Source organism: Peromyscus eremicus, chromosome 1, assembly GCF_949786415.1.
Source record: "Peromyscus eremicus chromosome 1, PerEre_H2_v1, whole genome shotgun sequence".
Taxonomy (NCBI): Eukaryota; Metazoa; Chordata; class Mammalia; order Rodentia; family Cricetidae; genus Peromyscus; species Peromyscus eremicus.
Window position 1 is genome coordinate 103489814 of NC_081416.1, and position 22208 is coordinate 103512021.

The 22208-nt window shown below is 45.5% G+C and overlaps 1 protein-coding gene across 1 annotated transcript in view; it reads right to left on the reverse strand.

Annotated features, from left to right (window-relative positions):
- Tenm4 (teneurin transmembrane protein 4) overlaps positions 1–22208 on the reverse strand; it is a 275039-nt gene that overhangs the window by 53885 nt on the left and 198946 nt on the right. Inside the window, exons 14-18 of the mRNA XM_059271229.1 lie at positions 17875–17994; positions 10470–10731; positions 7664–7931; positions 5276–5419; positions 1004–1253 (exon numbers count right to left, since the gene is read on the reverse strand). Of these exons, the coding sequence (XP_059127212.1) occupies positions 1004–1253; positions 5276–5419; positions 7664–7931; positions 10470–10731; positions 17875–17994 (1044 nt within the window). The remainder of the gene's footprint in view (positions 1–1003; positions 1254–5275; positions 5420–7663; positions 7932–10469; positions 10732–17874; positions 17995–22208) is intronic.

Here is a 22208-nt window from a genome sequence, read left to right on the forward strand (position 1 = left end):
TTTTGCATTTGCATTTTTAAATAAAATCAACCTTGTTTCAGGGACAGAGCCAGCAACTAGTTGACCGGAGTTAGCCATAGAGAGTCTGGAGGAACCAGGAGTATGGATAGAGAGACACATAGGAAAGAGTAGGGCGGGGATTTGGAGTTTCAGCTTCTTTTTGGTTTGTGGTGAGTGGAGAGACTTATCTCTTGCTGGGTCTCTGGCCAAAAAGGAAGGTCAGCTGGTTGTTTCTTGTCCTCTCTGATCTAGCAGGTTTTCACCCCTCCATATCTGACTTCTAAATCTTTGTTGGCAAATGGAACAATAGAGACTTAGTTCAACCCTATATATCTCTGCCACTGCCAAGCTGGGGCCATGGCCCGAGTGGCTGGTAGGGTGCTGACTGCAGGGGGTAGCGCGGCCATAGATGATATTAAAATATCAGTAGATTCATGTGCAGCCGCTAAGCCGACAGAAAGACATCATAGGGCCATGGGGGAAATGCACAGTAGAGCTGTTCTCCAGCTGGATGGAGGGATGCAGTGTTCCATCACTCACTGTCAGGACTGAGAGTCTCTCCCTGAGGAGGCTCTACTGCACCCAAAGAGCAGAGAGGCACAGCCTGCATCAGCCTCAGGCCTCACTTCACCTCAACCCTGGCTAGACAGAGGTAACTGCTTCTGAGGAACACTAAGGAACAGGGCCAAATGTGACATTTGCTTGCCATGCATCCTTCGTTCTTGCAAGAAGACTCTTATAACCAGTTCTATCAGTTAAGTGCAGAAAGAAGGTACAGTGGCTCCAGGGGGACCAATTTTCAGCTGTCAGCAGTCTTCCACATCATCTGGATGTGAAGGACAACTCCCTGTGTCTTCATCTCAAAGCACGGGGGAGGCAGCATAGTCTGGCAGGTGTGACTCTGTCCTGTCCTACTTCTCTGGTCCCCATGGGTAAGGCTGTTGGGCCTCTTGATGGCAAGGGACATTGCCAGGAATCATGGGGAAGGCACCCCCTTACATACCTCATCTCCAGGATGTTGGTAACATTTCCAGAGGGGAAGATCCTGCGGATGTAATTGAAGTCTCCCACATAGAGACTCCCATCAGAGGCACAGGTGAGGGCCACGGGGGCCAGGAGCTTGTTGCCATCAGCAAGACCATTACAGCTGGGGCAAGAGATGCTCCTCCTGCGCCCATTGCCCATGATGCTGCCGATGACTGGTGGCTGCTGAGACACGAACTGGTTCTCTCCATTCCCTTTGTGCAGGATGCCTGGGACAAGGAGAGGACATTAGCATCAGTGGGAGAACAGAGGCTGGGTCTCTTTTTCTTGGTTGGTCAATGTTACCGTGATTTTGCCAAGTATATGAGGCCTTGGCCAAATACTTCCAGGCTTGTCTTACCATAGTGAGACCCAAGGGTACCTGAAAGACTTCACCACTTACTGACTGAATTCTCACCCTAGGCCTATGTGGCTGCACTATTACCACTGCTGTGATAGACAGAATAAACCAGTAATCTAGCCAAGGCCCACAGATAAGAAGTGGGCAGGCCCAGAATCTCTCTCTCCCTCTCTCTGTGTGCGCACGGGTACATGTGTATATGTGTGCAGGTGTATGTAGGTGCACTTGGAGGCCACAGGACAACTTGTGCCACCCTTCCTCGGGTGCTACCCTCCTGGTAATTTTGGAGCAGGGCCTCTCATGTCCCGGAACTTGCTAAGTAGGCTAGGCAGGTCAGTGATCCCCATCTCTTCCTCTCTAGGGTTTGGATGGCAAGCATATTCTATCATGTCTGACATTTTAAAAGATACACTTTATGTGTATGAGTGTTTTGCCTACATGTGCGTATGTGTACCACATGTGTGCCTGGTATCTGCAGAAGCCAGAAGAGGGCGTTGGATTCCGTGGAACTGAAGTTACAGATGGCTGTGAGCCATCATGTGGGTGCTGAGAATTGAACCCAGGTCCTCTACAAGAGCATGCTCTCCTAATGGCTGAGCCATTTTTCCAGTTCCCAGCCTTCTTCTAACATCTTTTACTTGAATTCTGGGGATGGAGCTCAGATCCTTGTGCTTGCAAGACCAACATTGTATTGACTGAGCTGTATCTTCAGCCCCAGGGTGCAGCTCTTGACCATTTAGGCCATGATCTCTCCTAGGCTCCATCCGAATCTGTGTACCGCAGCTTCTTAGGTACACATGCTTGCTTTTCTCTTTCCACCAATCCCATTTCAAGTGTAGAGATTATGTCTTTTTCATTTCTGTATCCCCAGTGTCTAGCATAGAATTGGACACAGAGTAGATACCAATTAATGTTTATAGAAATAAAGGAGAGAAACACAGTCTCTGCTCACCAACACAGACCTAGGTTGTTGCCTGGTTGTACAGTTGACAGGCTGATTCTACATCTTGTAGAGATCACCAGTGTCTTCACTACTCATCCTGCCCTGGGGCCTCAGTTTCCCATCAACCAAATGAAGGGACTGACTTCATTTTCCTTCTCATGAATCTCCATTCTTAGCCATCCTTTCTTATCTGAGTATTGCCATAGCCTGCATGTTGGAACCTGCCTCATGCCACACCTGTTTCCATGATGCCTGAGTGGGACTGGGACCCCAAAGGTCACAAGAATCTCCTTTCTAGGTGTAACCTCTAACAATGGGTTTAAATTTCATATAGTCTAATCAGTCTAATCCATGTCTAAGTTTGGGCCTTTTTAGGTTTTTAGGAAATCCTATTAATTTTAAAGTGTTTTCACATTTGGATGTTTAAAAATATTTAAATTTATTTTGTATAGAATGTGGAGTGGGAGTGTAGCATAATTTTTCTATATACACTGAAGCATTTTCTTCAGTATTAATTCTGAAGCCTGCTTACCAATGATATGTGACGCTTTCTCTATAGAATATGAAGTTTCTATTTGTACACATGGTGTATATGGCAGACCTGCCCAATTAGCCACTGATGGCCCATTGTGGTGGTTTGAATAGGTGTGGCCTCCATAAACTCATGAGTAATGCACTATTAAGAGGTGTGGCCTCATTGGAGGAAGTATGCCACTGTGTGTTTGGGAGTTTGAAGTCTCATATAGCTCATAGCTCAAGCTATGCCCAGTGTGGCACACAATCTCCTTCTGCTGCCTATGGATCAAGATGTAGAACTTTCAACTCTTTTTCCAACACCATGTCTGCCTGCATGCCACCATGCTTCTTGCCATGATGACAACAGACTAAACATCTGAACCTGTAAGCCACCCCAATTAAATGTTTTCCTTTGTAAGAGTTGCCATGATCATGATGTCTCTTCACAGCAATAAAACCCTAACTAAGACACCCATCTATCCTTTCTTTCTTCCGTTGCTAATGTAACTCCTGACATCTAACTGGGCATATGTGTCCCTGGAGCATTTATGACCCCAGCCCTGAGGCAGCCTCATCTGTGACTGAGTCTTGGCCAGTGGCACATAAGTGTCTATGCTGTGGGCATCTGCTGGGCAGCATCCCCAGAATGGAAGGGCCTGGCTCATAGTCCTTTTTCTCCTCCTTGCTGGTTGAAGTGTGGATGTGCAGGCTAGAGCTGAAGTAGTCACCTTAGACTGTGACCTTGGGGGTAAATAAAGGCCAGTGTGAACAAGAACAGAGGAGTCTGGGCTTCTGAGCCTGCAGTCCAGGATAATCTGCCTCTAGGGGCTTGCAGGTGAGTGAGTGAGAAACCAAGTTGAGCTTGATTGAAGTTCTGTTGCTTTGGAATTTTGGATACTGAGAACCAAACCTAGTATTTTTATTTGTCCCATTTTCATACACATACAATGTACTTGAATCCCATTCAGCTTCTCCATTGCCTTCTCTTTTTCCTGCTAGCCTTGATCTTCACTTGGTTCCTAGACAGATACCTTTCTACTTCTACATCTTTTAAGAGAAAAAACTAGATTCTTCACATGAGAAAAGCAAGGTGTTTGAATCTAGCTTCTTTTACTTAATGCTCTTATCTCCACTCCTGTCCACTTCCCTGCAAATAATGTCGTTTTGTTCTTTGTAATGGCAAGTAAGACTCCATTATATAAAACATATTTTCTTTATCTATTAATTTTTGATGGACTGCTAGGCTAGTTCCATAATGTGACTATTGTGAACAGTGTAGCAGTAAATGTGATACTTAGGTATCTCTGTGGTATGGTGAATTACATTCTTTGGCGTATCTGTTCATTTGGTTGTTCTGTTTTTAGTTCTTTGAGAACCTTCCATACTTATTTCTGTAGTGGTAACAATGACTTACATTTCTGTCAGCAGTGTATAAGGGTTTCCTTTCCTGTATTCTCTCTACTATTGTTACTTTCTTTTCTTCATCTTAGGTTTTTTTAAATACAAGTATGTACTGTATGTTGAGTATATTCCCCTCATACTACCCCCCCAACCCAATGATCTTCTTGATGTTGGACACTCTGACTGGGGTGAGATAGACTTTCATGTCTTGATGACCAAAGATATTAAACAATTCTTTCTCATATTTTCTGGCCATTTGTGCTTCTCCTCTGAAACCATCCTGTTCATCACTGGTTCAAGCTACTGATCCTGGGTCAGTTCTGAACTCCCTGCTCTGCCCTATGACTCTATTTACCCGTTTCTCCACCAGCACACAACACAGCTCCAGGATTTTCATTTTCTAACTTCATTCTGTGTCGAGTCCCTTTCCTTTGCTCTTACTTGAAAGACTCACAGGGATGGAAAGTCCTTCATTATACATTTTGATTTCGTTTTTCCACTTCTCTACCTTAAACCTGCCGTGGGATTGACAAGCATTCCTTCCACTTTTAGACTAGGCAGGAGATGAACAACATCGTTACTATGACTCCTGTCCCAAGGCAGAGCATGGTGAGACTGAGTTTCCTGAAGTGCATATGATTGACATCTATTGTAGATCAAGCCTGAAGTCCTAACTACCCTGGGTTCCAGTTGCTTATGACTGAGCTTTGGAAGTTCTTCCTTTGATCTCACTCTCAGCTCCAATTACAATGGACTTCTCTTCAAATCCTCTGCTTCGGAACTCAGTGCCTTGACTCGTGCTCTGCCCTAGAGGATCTACTTGATATCCCAGGCTAATCCTAGATCTTCTGGGATGCTGCTCAGGGCTCCTCTCTCCATTGCTGCTTGGATGGCAATGAATGAAGTGCTTCTCCCAAGCCTCTCTCGGAGCCCATGCTATTCACTGTATACATTTTTTTTTTGAGGATACATGGAATTGCAGAGAAGGTGGCACCATAGCCTAGCTCAAGGATTTCCATGGTTCCACTCACCACTCTGGATGTTCAAGGCATGGTGCTTATCCAGGCTCCAGCCCCCCAGCTTGGAGGCATCGATTTCATAGCCCTGCAACACTGCTGTCCTTTTCTCCCACAGGATCAGATCTGGGCAGGATTCATATTCATAACCCACGGAAACTATAGGGACACAAGAGCAAAGCACACAGGTGAACAAAACCTCTGACCTGACCCTTAGCCCGATAGGCAAGCCTCTGATGATCTTGTATAGAAAAAAAAAGATCATGCTTTTACTTGGGCACTAGAACCATGTGAAGTACCAGCAGAGTGATGCTGGGCCTTAAAAACTAATTTTTAAAAAAAATAAACAACAACTGCATATTATTAGGAAAAGTTAAATGTGCCACACACTTTCAAAGGACCCAAGTAAATTGATTCTGTCAAAATAATCCTTTAAAGTGTTTTGTATATGTTGTGGTGCTATTCATATGTGTGTGAGAGCATGTATATGTGGGTGTGTGTGGAGACCACTTGGCTTTTATATGCATTTTGAGGATCCAAACTCTAGTTATCACGATTGCATTGCAAGTGTTTTTACTGTTGGTACCATCTCCCCAGCCCGGAAGTAATCTTTAATAAGGAAAGTACCCCCATTAGCTCACCACTGTAACCTTATTTGTGGCAGTAGGTAATTGGAGGTGACACAATGTTTAATCAGGTGAGAATTTAATCATATCCAATCCAGGGATATTACTCAGCCCCTGGACATCATGGTCATGAAGACCAGCTGATGTCATAGAAATGCTTAAAGAAAAACACTCAGTTGAAAAGGTTGATTGTTTTTGGTCATCTGTGATTTTAAAAAATTACTAATTCCCTAAGCTTGGCTTCTGTGGCAGCCTAGGCAGTGGCCTTGGGAAAACATCAGCTGAGACAGGCAGGCCATCTGAGTGCCCTCCTCTGAGAGGGCACTGTTTGCCAGCTGACAACAGCTGACCATGTGGAAGAGACAAGAATGAATAGCTGGTCAGCCTCTGAAGGCTATTCACAGATGCCTTGAAAGATGGATACCTATCTACAGCAACAGGAGAGTGGGCTTGAAATGTCGCCACGTCACTGGCCATGATCATCTCAGCAAATGAGCCTCGGAACTGGGATCTCATGGCATGGACCTTTTGAAACTGCCTAGTGGGAACTAAACATACTCATTTCACTGGAGGAGGCTTTAGGGTCTTGACTTTATTTTTATGATAATAGAAGGGACTGTGAATGGTGAGATATGGCCTTTCTGCTCCCAGAGAGCCCCTGTATCACAGGGTAGAGATGCAAATCCCAATGAAGGGCTGGATGAATCTAGCTTTCTTCCATCTATCTGTGCTTCCTTGGGATGTCACCTTAGCATCCTCAAAAGGATGTGGCTGTGAGGATTCACTGTGATGCTAACATGTATGACAGCACAACCATGGAGCAAGCGTTCAAGAGAGTCTCCCATTCTCTTCCTGCCTCCCACCACTCCTTCCCACGCCCTTCTCTCTTCCTTCTCCAAGTACAGCTTTACTTCTCGGTTCCTATCTGTTTTTGTTAGGTGAAGACAATTGAAAGAGAATAGGGTTCAGGATGAAGGAATTTGCTGGGCTGTTGCTCCTTAGTCATCTTGTTAGGTGTTGTGACTACTGACTGCCTATCTCTGAAGCTCCTGGGACCCTGCTCTAATGCAGAAGTTTGAAGGACAGTCATCCTGCAAAGCCCAAGATCCTGGTGAGGAGGCCAGCTTCGTCTTCATTCCTAAAGAAGATAGTGAAAACTATAACAGAGGTAACTTCTCTGATGGGAAACAAAACCATGAGGTCACCAGGGCATGGTGTCACACACCTACAATCCCAGCACTAGGTTATGCTGACTCAGGAAGTTTGTGAGTTCAAGGCCAGTCTGTACTACACGGGAAATCTGAGGTTACTCTGGGTTACAGAGGGAGGCTCTGTCTCAACAAGTCAAAACAAATATGAGGCAAGAAACAAAGTTTTGACTTTAGCTCTTATAACTGAAAACATGGAATCAGCCCAACCTTAGCTCCTTTATTTTAATTTTAGATTTCAGCAGGATGGCTGTGGGGTGGCCAGATAACATATGCATAGTCTACTTTTCTGGCACACTGTGTATTTTAGCTCATCACACACCACCATAGTATTTTTCTGAGGTCTGTTCTGATTCTGTAACCACTTTTCATGCTCGGGCTTTGCAATGCATCCTTCTAGACTATGGATGGCCACTGAGGTCCTACAGCCCCATTCAGCCCCAGGTGGTTTTGACCTGAAAAGAGGAAGGAAGGAAGGAAGGAACATCCATGAAGGAAGCCGCTTCTGGTTCTGCTCTGTCTCTGCCCATGTGTGGAGCCTGTGTCACAGACACGGAGGGGAGGCTTACCGAAGGCTTCCGAGAGTCCAAACACCTTCTGGTTGTAGACATCTGTTTTGTCCCAGATGAAATAATAGGACAGGTCAGGGGCTGCAGCAAACCACTTCCTGAAGAGGCGACCCTCAACTGCCACCATGAGGTGGACCTTCATGAGGTTGAAGGGGATGGTGGGGTGTGTGAGGCTGATCCTCAGGACAGACTTGTAGCCAGGGGTGCGGCTGCTCAGATAGCTCAGCCTCATCTTGCAGCCAGCAATGGTGATTTCCTCTTGCAGGGCCTACAGCACAGACAGATCACAGCAGGGATGTCACTGGAGGTCACGGCGGAAGTGACATTGACGACTTTGTGGACTTCGGGTGTTCAGGGGACACAGGAGGAAGCGGAAGGGAAGGAGGTGAAGAGGAGAAGGAAGAATAGCAGGAAGAAGGTGGGGAGAGGTGAGGGAAGAGGAAAGGGAATGAGGAAGGAGGAATAGCTCTGGTCTCCAGGGCCGGTTCCTACGTGGTGTACCTGCATTAACAAACTCACCTCCATGAGCCTTGGGGGACCCTCCCCTGTGTAATACGGATGAAGATATTTTATCAGAGCCCTGAGAGGACACATAAGAAAATGCACGTGGGATACTCAACAGTGCATGCCTCTGACTCCTTAGCTATTTCAGTCAGGAAAACACAAGAACCTGGGAATCTGCACTTCCTTACTGAATTAGCACCAGTAAGGCCACATCTGCCAAGTGCCAGGCCCATCACTGTCCTTAGGCAGGATAGTGGTACGGCTGGTACCTGTGGTACAGAGAGCAGGGGTGCCATGAAGAGACACTAAGGTAAACTGCAGCCTGAGCCTGATGGATGGTTTCTATCCAAAGCTTTCTTAAAGTGAGATGTAGTTTCCATGTGTCCTTTCCGGGAAGGTCAACCGGGACCACAGGGCTGAACAAACCCATCATCAGGCAGGGCTTGAGAGCCTGGCAAGAACCTGTTCCAACGTCCCAGTTCCTCTCCAGAGAGCTGGGGTTGGCTACACGGAGTCTGCAGTGCACACTGGCTCCCAACTCCAGTGCTTTCCAGATGAGCCGAGTAGGGAAGGCAGCAGGATCAGGCTGAAGATGGAAACAGTCAGCGAATTCCAGATGATCACCCATAAGGCAAACGCAGGGGACTGTCATCAGCGTGATGCTCTGGGCTCTTTCTCAAGAAGGGAACATTAAATCCATTGAGCCTAACATGTCCATTCAAGGGACGATGGCTATTTTTACCCTGTGTTTACAGAGGAACTGAGCTGTTTCATTCTGTTTATTCCATAGAAGGATGTAGACTTTTTGTCTACGCTTCTTTCTTGAATACAGGAAATGCTATGGAGTGGTAGGGACAATCCACTGTTGTCTTCTCAGGCCACAGTTTATAGTTCCAGGCAAAGCAGACTATACGCGGGGGTGTGGGGTGTGTGTGTGTGGGGAGCCACAGGCAGCCCTTGAGTGCCGGCCTGATGCCCTCATAAATATTTCCCTTCGTTAACGCACCCATCACAATTTCCACATCCCAGCACTTGCAAAGATTAACCAACAATGGGACTGGGAAAACAAAGAGTTCGTTCTTATGTGTTTTTGCGAGACTAACAATAAGCAAGGTTTGTGCCCCAGCCGAACCTGTAGGCACCCAGCTCAGAGAGCACTGTAAAGAGGGTGTGACCTTGAACCTCATTTGTTCCACAGTCCCTGCTCCTGGGAAAAGATGTCTGGCTGGAGCTGAGCCAGGGCTGAGTAACAAATTACTTCTCTCCAGCAAGTTCTGTCTCTGCTGACAAGCATTTCATACAAAAGGTCAGCCTGGCCATTGAGACGGGAGACAGGCGCTGAATCTCTGAGAAGTGAGCACAATGAGAATTCAGAAACGGCCGTGTTTCCTTACTGGGGACTGGCATTGGAAACTGCTCAACAGGGCACACTCAGTGAGATGTGTTTGCTCATCCGGGCATGAAATACACACACATAAACGTATAAATGCTCTGTTCCGCCAGCACCAGGGCAATCCATTAACATGCACATTGCTGGAGGTCTCATTAGGCAGGCAGGTGACCCAGGCCTCTCTGGGCTTCTACACTGCCATTTCCCTATTCTTGGGCCTTCTTTTTTGCCTAAAGACATCAGACTGGGGATGATGGAGGAGATCCAACTCAGTATGGCTTTGCTCGGTGAAGAATCTATCTTCATTTTCATCAGATTAAAATATATTTTTCTCAATTACTTCCCTTTAATGATAATTAAGTAAAACATTTGCATGTGTAGATTTGATCCAAAGCAATCCTTAATTGGCACGAAGGCAGCATGTGCTAAATAATCTTAGTAATAATAACAGCTAAAATTTATCGAGCACTTACTAGGTGCCAGACATTGTGCTAAGTACCTCACGTTACATTTTTCTTATTTACTCTTTATTAAAATTCTTACTAGTTGGGATCCCATGGCTTATTTCTATTCATAGAAACTATTATTATAAGTACTTTTAGCAGAAAGACCAAGAGAAGTGAGACTCTGAAAGCAGAGGAGGAGCAAAGTAGAGTGAACAGGATGGCAGAGTGGAAAGAGCCAAGGAGCTTATTGTAAGCCCTAGTGTGCCAGGCAGATTGTAGGCCCACACTAGTCTTTAGCATGGAAGATGGCCCTCATATCCTGATGCCATATCCACTATAGGGTTTGGCCCTTGGGGTCTCACCCAGGTCTACATGGGTGCTTTATTGATTTCCACTGTCTCTGAGATTCTCCCCTGTCCCCAAATAAAATAAAAGATGGCCTGAGGTCATCAAGAAGTCTGAGTACCTGGATTTCTGGGACAATGGGGCCTTTCTCAGCACAGGAACTAGCGAAGGATGTCAGCGGGGATGGAGACACCACAGGGTTGGGGCGGGCGAAGTTGCTCAGGTCACAGCTAGGAATCTCATTCTCCTCGTGTCTCATGATGATGGTTTCCATGACAAAGAAGCGGTCCCACGGTAGCCACAGGGTATGCTCTTGTGTGATGAAGGGTGCCCGTTCGAATCTCAAGATGATGGAGATGCCGCCGTTCGTGACCAGGTCAAAGCTGCAGTTGGGGACGGCAGCAGGAAGAAGAAGAGGAGGATGAGGACAATGAGATACTGAAAGGCGAGAAAACCACAGGAAGGGGCTGAGGCCTTGGTTGAGAACTACTCTACCATCCAGAAACTGGACTGCAGCCACAAATAGTGACAATGACTCCAGAAACCACTAGTTGTTGCTATAGAACGATTGGCCAGGGAGGGTTTACAGGCCAAATTAAGCACTGCACGGGAGCTGTTTAGCAGGACCCAGGGCAGCTGGTGAGCCTCTGCTACGGAGCTCCTGGTGCTGTCACTGTGTCAGAGCCAGAGCTCACTAAGGAGCAAGCAGAATGAGACTGAGTGGTACCCGGGCATTGGGAACCCTGAATCCAGTCCTTACTGCCATGAACTATAGTGTGGCCATGAGTAAATCAGCCAGCCTCTCTGAGCTTTGGTTTTCTCATCTATAAAACCCAAAGGTTCATGTGAATTATTTTTCTGTGTGTATGTGTACATGTGTGTGTGCCTGTATGTGCATGTACTTTCTGCCTGTGTATGTGTATGTATGGAGATCACAAGCTGATATGAAAAATTAAAAATTTAAATTTTTAATTGTTTTCACAGCCATGTGCATTATTAAGCCTGCTGAAAAAAAAAAATCAAATTTTAGGGCAGAAAATGAAGACTTGAGGGCAGTACAGGCGACATAACCCTTGAAAGACTTTGTTTACATCAAACAAAATTAGAGAGTTGGTGATTTTTTTTTTTGCTGGTTTTACTTTGGAATTGTAATCAAGGGTTCGATAACTTATGTTTAAAGGAGGAGGTATACCTGCTGGTTAAAATCATTTCTGTCTTGAGCATCCTCTTCGAAGGAAATACAACACACATCCTTTTCAAGGAAACAACCACACAATTTCCTTTTCCTATATATTTTAGAGTTACTAATCAAGTATAATTCTATATGTAGGATTATGCTTTCATCTATAAAATAAAAAAATTAGCATTTAATAGATTTTTGAAAATCTATTAAACATGCATTTGCAAATGTATGCAAAGTTTTGGCAACTGCAAACTTCATTGTATTCTAGACAACATAAGCACAATTGTCATTGTTTGATACTATGGATCATGTTCAAGCCCTCACTTGAATTTACTTTGAGGCTTTGGTTTTTGTGTGTGTATTTGTGTGTATGCAGTTATAAACATAACAGAAGTGGGTCATAGTCACTGATACTAGTTCACTTAAAAATTTGGAATTGCAAGTAAAGAAAAACCTGATATTAAGACACATTTTTGACTTGTTAAAGACTAGTTAGATGTGGTTGAGTTTGTTTTGAACCAATGGATACCTACTTAAATATCTTCACTGTCCTCTCAACAAAGCAAAATTGGGTCTGCTGGTCATGTTATGATTAGGAAGGAGCATGCAATCTCCAGTTTTTGTTTCCAGTGGAGTTTGGTTGTTAAAAGGTTTTTTTTTGGACTAAGCTTTTTGGCGGTGAGATCTAACATTATCTCACTGGAAAGATGAAGACCCTGGTTAGAAATAGAAGTGGAGATCCAGTCTCAGCGTGTTAGAATTAGGGTTATTTAAACACTGCATTATCATGGGACTCTTTCTGATTTTGAATTACAACATTGTTGCTCAGGAAATCAGTATTTTTTCCTAAGTATGTGCATATTGCACTGTTAGATCATAGAAATATATGCTTTATTTAATTCATTTTATGTATGCAAAAGCTATAAATCTTTTGTATAATGTATTTTATATAATTGCAAATGTATTAAACCATTGTTAGCATGTACATCTGTAAAACTAGTTTTTAAACTTTTTGCCTTGTTTTTCATATTTTAAGGATATGCAAAAATATTAATAAAGTTTCTATTTTATTAATTTGAAAAAAACCAAAAAACCAAAAAACAAACAAACAAAAACAAAAAAAACAAGCTGATGTGAGTGTCTTCTTCAATTGCTTCTGTACATTATTATTGTTTTTGTTATTTGATACATCTCTCTCTCCCCTATCTCTCTTTTAAAATTAAAAATTTTTTTAGACAGGGTCTGTCTACGGTCCTGGCTGTCCTGGAGCACACTATGTAGACTAGGCTGTCCTTGAACTCAGAGATTCTCCTGCTTCTGCCTCTCATGTGCTGGGAGTAAAGGTGTGCACCACCATACCTGGACATTGAGACAAGTCTCTTCCTGAACCCAGATCTTACAGTTTTGTCTGGACTAGCTGGTCGGTAAGTACATCCCTGGGACCCATGCGTCTCTCCTCCCAGCTTTCATGTGGGTGGTGGAGATCTGAATTCAGATCCTCATGCTTGCACAGAAGCACCTTCTCCACTGGGCCATCTGGCTGTCTCGCAAATGGATTGTTCTCAAGTCCTAAGTGGCCAAGCAGTTTGAGACTGTGCAATTAGAACCACGGTATCTTGTAAGTAAAAGGGGAGATGGAAGCCTGAGTGCCTGGCTGAGATGAAATCACTGTGACTGTGTGTCCAGAGCCAGTAGCTCAGCCTCTGTTCATGGCTTCCAGCCATTCACTGCCTTAGACAGCTTTACACTGGACCTCTTGTTTCAGGTTTGTGTGGGAGCATGTAGGCAAAATCCTCCTTACTTTATTTTACTCTCAAATAGGACCCACCTCACCCCCTGCCAGAACATATTAGTAGTTGTAGGGTTCTGGTGCCTCAGTCCCTACCACCTGCAGAGAAAGCTTGCCAGGTGCTTGATCTTATAAACTGTGGGGATGTACACCTTTCAGTTTTGGAAGTCCAAGGAGTGTGAGTCCACATTTGCATACCTTAATGTTTCTGTCAGCTCTCTGGGAGGGGGGTTAGCCTCTGTTCTACAGACACATGCTCAGAGGCTGGGTGAGCTCAGGTTGTGCACACAGGGACTAGAAATCCAGGTGTGGCACACATCCTGTAGGATTGTCTGCTGAGCCGAGGACAAGGCTTGGCTGTCACCTCAGGCCCTGTGTTTGGTGAGCAAGAGTCAGGCCTAGAGTTTTGTTATTTTCCTAAAAAGATAGTTTGAAGTCATGGAATAGCTGAGCCCCTGGGAGGGGAGTTAGGGATCGTGTACCCAAGTCTCTCCCAGAGTGATGGGCTGGTCACTTCTACCGAGTCACCATCAAGGGGCCATTCATTCCATACTTGGCCTTATCTAGTTACCAGGTGCTTGCTGCAGCCACAGGAGGACAGACCCATCTTTGGGTAATTCTGACCATCAGGGCTTTAGTTTTTGTAGCACATCTGGGTCTCCCTCATCCTGGTTCTTATGGATTGGGCTTGTTTTTATCTGCTCTGATGACTTGAGACCAGTGGCTCATCTGCCAGCTATCCTCTACTGTAGTATCTCCTTGGACAAAGTCTTCTCAGGAGGTACATTTAGCTTTGCAGTTTTATTTTTGAGACAGAGTCTCTTTATGTAGACCAGGCGGGTCTTCAACTCAGTTCTGTTCCAGCCTCAAAGATGTGAGATTTCATGTATGTGCTATCATACCCAACTAGGGTACACTTGCAAAGCCCGTAGTCACTTTCTCTACAAGGCCTTGCTCAAGCAGAATTCTAGCTCCCTCCTAGGGTCTACTGTACCACGGAGACTCCTAAGAGCCCACACTGCAGTACACTGTAATTGCTCCAGTGCCTGGGCCATCACTTTCTCTGTCCTTCCAGGGACAGGTCTAGCCCTTAGGCTATAGAATGAATACATGAGAGACACTACCACTTGTGGTGATATACTGTGTACCCTAATAAAATTTGCCTGAAGATCAGAAGACAGAACAAGCCAATAGATTAAACATAGAAGCCAGGCAGTGGTGGCACACACCTTTAATCCTAGCACTCGGGAGGCAGAGATCCATCTGGATCTCTGTGAGTTCAAAACCACCCTGGACTCCATGAGACTGACTCAAACTAGGAGAGAAACAAAGCCAGGCAGTGGTGGTACACACCTTTAATCCCAGCACCTGAGATCTCATGCCTTTGCTTGGGAAGTTACATGCCAGCACTAAATCCCAGCACTAAAAAGGAAGTGATACAGTGAGTGGAGAAAGGTATATAAGGCGTGAGGAGACAGGAACTAGAGCTTTTTGGCCGAGAAAGCTCATTTGGCTAGAGGCCTATCAGCTGAGGCTTTTTCAGGTTGAGGAGTTGATGAGGTAAGACGTGGCGGCTATGGCTTGTTCCTTCGTCTCTCTAATCTTTCAGCATTTACCCTAATATCTTGCTCCGTGTTTTTATTATAAGATCTTTAGAAATTCGAGCAACATCCACTGCTTCTAAACTGACTGTCAAATGCTCTGAGTCCCCTCTTACTTTGGCTACTGACACAAGTCAACTCTGATCACCTCTGTAGTTGGGTGAGACCCCTCAGTGAAGGATGTCATCATTGCCTTGACAAACACTACTCTGCATAGCTGTGACTGCTGTTCCAGCGGCTCTTTCCTTCCTTCTGACATTTAACCATCTGTCCCAGAGGCAGCTGCTCATGGGAGACGACACTCCCAGTTGTGGGTCCTCAAACTCCAAAGACAAACTCTTCTCTCTGCGGGAACTTTCCACATACTTGGTTGCTCAGGGCCCTTTCTATGCCAACCTTTAGAAGTCAGACACCACCATCCTTCAGTAAGTGATGATGGAGAAACACCAGAGTGGGTATTTGTTGTTGTCTAGGAGTCCAGGCTGTGGCTGTCCAGGAGAAAACCCACAGTTTTTGGGGAAACATTGACAGGCTGACATTCTTGTCATAGAACTAGTCAGGATCTGTACTTTGCCAGAATGTTTCTAACAACCAAACAGAAATTTGGCCAAGCTCACAGGCTTTGCTCAAGAGAGGCAGCCTGTAGGGAGGGAGGGGCGACAAACATGGAAAGATTTCTCTTCAAGGCTGTGAGCAGGCCAGGGCAGCTGGCCATGCCAGGAGATGAGTGCAATGGGCTGAGGCTGGGCCTGCTCATCTGGCAGGGAAACCATGTTGTGGATGTGAATGTGAATGTGAATGTGACCCCAGAGGGGAGGCCTGGTTCCCAAATGGATCCCACTCTCGCTGGTCCAAGCACAACTGCTTATATTACAGGTGAGTTATACCACCCTTCCAAACCTCAGTTTCTCTATCTGTAAAGTTAGGCTGACTGTCATAATCACTTGGTAGGGATACTAATTAGCTAGATGGGTGATGGATGGAAGCCCAGGCTCCCTCATATTCCCTGGGCATCACATTCAAGACAACCCCATGTTTCAAGTCAATGAGCCTGACCTGCTCCCCTTGTTAAGAGTTATCTTAGTTTTTCTTCATGACTTGTAATTTCCATCTTTTAAATGATCTTTTTAGGTAACTTCTCTGTTACTATTTTCTGTGTATGAACTACTGTTAAAATTTGAAGTCGTGTGTGTGTGTGTGTGTGTGTGTGTGTGTGTGTGTGTGTGTGAGGTGGGTGGGGAACTGGTGAGAGTGTCATGGTGCTGTCTGGAGATTGAAGATGACACAGGCAACTCAGACGCAGCCTCGGCCTTCAGGGCATCTCCACTCATTCTCACCTCCTGCCTATCTTTATCCTTGTGTCTTCTCCTATGTACCAGGGGTAAGAGAAACTGAGTCAGGGAAAGGAGGAGGGGAGTGGGCCAGATGCTCCCTGCTCACACACAGTGTTGGAAAGAGCATTTTAGCCCCACAGTGCATGGGCAAGAACTGGTTTGAAGTGCACGTTCTAAGCTGCACCATTTCTGACCATGTCACAGTATGGGAGACTGATGCGGGAAACCTCCCTTTGGGCACTTAATATCCTCGACAAGCAGTAGATATGGCCACCATAGCACAAACAGGGAAATCATAGCCTGGGGAGCTAAAGAATGGGTGATTGCCGAGGTCGCCACATATAGGATTACTATGGCATGTTTCAAGCCCAGGGGTGCCTACTGACAGTTTGCTCTTTCATGTGGTAAGTTCTGTGGCAAAAAGAGCAGTCTGGGAAAGCTCCATTTTTGATGACTGTTCCCCTGTGGGTGGGAGCGCTCTAAGAATATCCATGCCCTAGGATACCCACAGCTGCCATTTCTGTACTATCCCAAACCCGAAGAGAGACATAGTGAATAGGGGAAGCTCCTTCCTATCCTGGTGGGTCTGCTGAGGGGTTCTGGGCAGAAATGTGCAGGGCAGGGAGCAGTGGCCTGGCCTGACCAGTTTGCTCCCTGGGGACTGGCACAGACCTCTTCCAGCTGGGCCCTTCCCACTGCCACGGAGGAGGGAAGGCGCCCCACACCAAGCTTGCCAAGCTGTCTAAGAGGCACACATGTCTCCAAACAGATGAGTCCTGATTCATTATCACCTCGGCTGGGACATGCTCACATCTGATATTGGATTAAAGAGGTGCTAAAATCAATCAGGCTGGAGCATAATTTTTAACTCAGAGTGAAGAATCAACCGTATGGGCCCACGCGCAGCCAGATGGACTGACACCACCTGATTTCATTAAAAATAGAGGACTTAGCACCATTGACGGGCTAAATAGTCCACTCGCCTTCTCTTTTCTAAAATATTTGTGCTACTAGCTCCTCATTATTCAATAATTCATCATAATTTGTAATTTCAACATCCACTATTTATTTGCTTACTATGTGTCACATTAGGAAGTGAATCCTAGTGTGTGGCAGGAAATCATGATTTATTAAACACGTACTATGTGCTAGGTGATTCCTCATCCATTGTGCTGTCCTATCCGTTCTTCTGATTCTCACGACCGGTTTATGAGGCAGACAGGGTTACAATCATGCTATGATAGGGAAGCTGAGGGTTGGGGAGGCACTACTTGCCCAAGCCTACTCTAGTCACTTGGGGAGATCCAGGGCCATCAAGGTAACCCTAGCTCTACTTCATACTGTTGATAGTTCTCAGGGGGAATTGAAAGGCCTATGAGGAATCACTGAAAAGATGATATGGATAAACAGCCCTGTGTTTACGTGAGAGCCTCATGGGAAGGTCGGGCTTAGTCAGAGTCAGGCACAGGTCACAAAAGACAATCAGTCACAGAGATGGGTGTTAGGAGGTAGGCTGTCTGGGTCCAAGTCTGACCCTCTGTCCACATAATCAATCCAGATGCAGCTATGTTGCAAGACCACAGGCCCCAACTCTCCCTGGCCCACAGAAGGTCTCCTACCTGCCATCTTGCCTGCTGATTGTGTACCCAAAGAGTGGGTTATTAATGAAACTGATGTTCACACCAACCAGCGGGGTCCCATCTGATGTCATCACTTGTCCACGGATGACACATGCATGCCTGTGGGAAGAGAAGCGGGAACAGCATGAAGTACCTTTCATGGTCAGCAGGGAACCCCCAGAAGTCATAGCCAGAAGGCTGGTCATTTAGACACACCTTACATCCAGGAGCCCCAGGTGTTCACTTCCGATAATAATCAATCACCTCTCAAGGTATCAACGTGTCCTTGAGATAACCACTCTGAGGAAACGTTTTTCAAATTTCTCACCCCAACGTTGTTTTTCTAAGGCTATTATTTGATGTAAGGAGAGAAAGCTGATCCCAGGGAAGAACACAGTATAGTTATGAAGGGTCTACAGACTCAGGTGCCCTGGGTTCAAATCCCAGCTCTGCTACTTGCTACATCTCTGAACTTGTGCAGCAGGTGTGTGACAGTTCTTTGAGTCTCATCTTTCTTTGTTTCTTTTCTCGTTTGTTTTTGTCTTGGTACAGAGTAAATGACAATGACCACAATCATGTTACTGAAAGTGAGGACACAAAAAGAGATCGGGATGGAGGGGTGTACTTCCTTCCACCCGGCATTAGAAAGAGAAGAATAGATGATCGCATCTTTTTGGGGTGTCTCCTTGGGAACCCGTCCCCACTCCCAGCCCTCATTCCTACTTGTTCCCTGTACTCTAGACAACAAACTATGTGTTTTCCCTGCATTTGCCAGGAGAATGTTGTATGGTGCCTGTGTGTGTGTGTGTGTGTGTGTGTGTGTGTGTGTGTGTATGTGTGTGTGATGTTCTTCCATCTGCCTAAAATGTCATTTCTGCATGCGCCTCCCAACATTCTCGTCCCTCAACACCCACTTCAAAGGACATCTCTCCTCGAAAGCTTTCTTGATGTTCTTGTACATACCTCACTCTCTCAAAACCTCACTCACACAGATTCCTCGGTACCTTGCCAAACTGCATATCCCTTTCTTCACCTGTATCTCAGGCTGAGGGCATGGCAAGGCTTTCTCCATAGTGCAGTGCCTGGACCATAACTAGCAAGTATTCGGTCAGAGTAAAAAACAAACAAACAAACAAACAAACAACGGTTATGGAGCAAATGAGCGGGACTATTTGCTGTCATCTAGAGTGATGGTTTGCACATATTTCGGAAATAGAATCATTTTATAGACGGCATTTTCCAAGGACCTCAAAGTAGGAAAAAAAACCAAAAAGAAGACCTGCCCTAGATGCAATGGTGACAGAATTCCTCCTTCCTTTGGGTGGTTCAACGGAAACTTGGTGGGGCCTCTGAAGGAACCATCCGGAAAGTGGCAGGATCCTTTCATTTTAATAAAGAGGGGCTACCTTGTTATTTGCCTGAAGCCACTAGGAAGGTAGCAGTAGAAGGTGGCTGGACTCTGGGCCTTACATTTCTAGGCCCAGATCTGTCGGTGTGTTTTCCGAGAGCAGTGGGTGGGATGTCGGTGTGAGTGAATTCACTCTCCAGTGACTGCTCTGAGAGATCAGGCACTATGCACACAGCCATTGATGACAGGTCTCGCAAAAATGCAGGTGCTGTTACTCACGTTCTCTCCATTCTCCTGGTTCAGGAATCCCTTTTTTTTTTCTTCTGGCCTATGGAAGAGCTACTGATAAGGCCTGTGGGCATTTATGGGGGAAAAATAATCTCCAACTCTATCCCATCTTTATTAGGCACCCAGATCCTTACTTCCCTCAAGTGATAAGCTTTTCTCTGTTTGATGAGAAAAGCAATTAACACCAGGCTTGCAAGCAGCTGGTCTCACTAGTGTCAGCTTGTCCTTTCTGAAGGCAACAACAACTACCCACAATGCACTACAAGCCTCCCCCACCCCCACCCCACCTCACCTCACCTCACTCTGCACAATCTGGCTAGTGCTAATTCAGTCAGTGGTTTCCTTCCTAGGCCCTTGGTCTAAATGCAATTACATGGCAAACCAGTTAAGCAGGCGAGGCTCAGCGAAGACTTGCAGTCCTGTTCCGAAGGTCTCTCAATGTATTTATGTGAAATTATCTTTCCACTAATGGGAAGGATTTATTCCATCAATTGCATTCAGCTGGTGCTGAGAGAGGCTTTCTTTAATGGAGGACAATTGGATTTTGTATTGCTGGAACTTTGTCCTTCTAGTGAATTACTAACAGATCTCAGCGCCTGGTCCTGGCTCCTCTCCAGCCTCCTGACATGCACAGTACCTTTGGATTCTGCCTGGACGGTAAGCAGCCCTCTGAGGGTGGTTTCCTTCATGGGGCTGCCCTGGCTGCCCCCACCCCATGCGCATGCAGACCAGCATCCTCTGATTGATTGCTCTGTGGGGGATTTCCTGGTCGTTGGGAAACGTTAACTCAGCACCATTTGGCTATGGTTTAGTCTCTGTCCAGCAAACCAGAGCAGATGTGATGTTAGTGCAGGCTCCTGCGGACTGCTTCGGATTCTGGAGAAGATTAAGTGGACTCGCCAAGCCCCTCCAGGCCACTGAGGCCTCATGGCAAGACAGGCACTTGGCTCAGAAACCAAGTCCTAGAGGAAAACACTTCCATTCTCTTTCTGTTTAACCACAGTTTTCAATTGTCAAGAAAACCCTGTTTAACATTAAGACTTCCCCTTAACAAAGGAGGCGGGGAGGTCACTTTGTGAGGCCTCTGTATGTGTTTCGTGCCATGTGCTTTGTCTAGGGAGGTTTGAAAAGACGGGAGTGCTAGATTTCCCAATGATTGCTTCCTTCATGCAGTTATTCAGTGGGTACTACCAGTGGGGTATTGGTCAATGTTTAAGGCTAGATTAGAGAGCGCGAGGGAAAGAGAGTAGGAAAGGGGGAGAGGGTGGGACTGGAGCAGTTGTAATTTGTAGTATTTACCCATTCCTGTGGTATAAATAAATACTCCCATCACGGCTGAATTCAAGCTACCGACATGATGCCACTGAATACAGAGTTGGGAAGAAATGCACAGTAGTATACTATTATGTAATATTTCTGTGTCAGGGTTACATTAACCTCAAATAAGCTTAAAAGCAATGATAATTATAAAATACAATCAAATACTTAGGAAGTGGTAAGTTTTGAGCATTTGTAACCCTCTAATATAATTCAATTTTATATAGTTTAGGTTTTTTAATTTAAATTGAAAATTTTATTTTGCCTGTATGTATGTCTGTGCACCACATGCATGCCTGGTGCCTGTGGAGGTCAGAAGAGGGCATAGGATCCCCTGGGACTAGAGTTATAGATTGTTGTGAGCCACCATGTGGGTCCTAGGAATCAAACTTGGGTCCTCTGGGAGACTAGCCATATCTCTAACACAGTACAGTTTAATCTTTATTAATGGCCATTTAGCAACCAGCCTACCGAATTCCTAAACATTTAATAATTGGTTCTTTTTGTTTGTTTGTTTGTTTTTTGTTGTTGTTTTTTATTTGTTTTGTTTTTCAAGACAGGGTTTCTCTGTGTAGTCCTGGCTATCCTGGAGCTCACTCTGTAGACCAGCCATGAACTTGTTATGGACTCAGAGATCCACTTGCCTCTGCCTCCCAAAGGCATGGGCCACCATCACCAGGCTAATAATCAGTTCTTTTTTTTTTTTTTGGTTTTTTCGAGACAGGGTTTCTCTGTGTAGCTTTGCGCCTTTCCTGGAACTCGCTTTGGAAACCAGGCTGGCCTCGAACTCACAGAGATCCGCCTGCCTCTGCCTCCCAAGTGCTGGGATTAAAGGCGTGCGCTGCCACCGCCTGGCAATAATCAGTTCTTTTTTTTTTTTTTTTTTTTTTTTTTGGTTTTTCGAATCAGTTCTTATGAGCTCGAATGGGTTGGTGTTTGCATTCCCATGGGACATGGACACTGAAAGTCAGGCTTGGTGTTGTGACTGGGGCTAAGATACAATAGCTCCTTCTTGGACTGTAAAACTCTATCTTGGCAAGAAACCACTGATGAAGGTGAGAATCATTGTTACTTCAGGTTTCCCAGCCAGCTCAGAGCAAACCTGTGCTAGTTGTTTGTTTGTTTGTTTGTTTTTCCAATTGGATATATGAACTGGGGTCCTCTTGGAAGACAGAACCTCAACTGAAAACATGTCTACATCGGATTGGCCTAGAGGCAAGTCTGTGTGGGCATATTCATGATTAATGATTGATATGGGAGGGCCCAAACCACTGCAGGCAGCACCACTCCTGGGAAGGTGGTTCTTGGCTCTATAACAAGGCAGGCTAAGCAAGCCACAGAGAGCAAGCCAGCAAGCAGCACCCTTCCATGGCCTCTACAT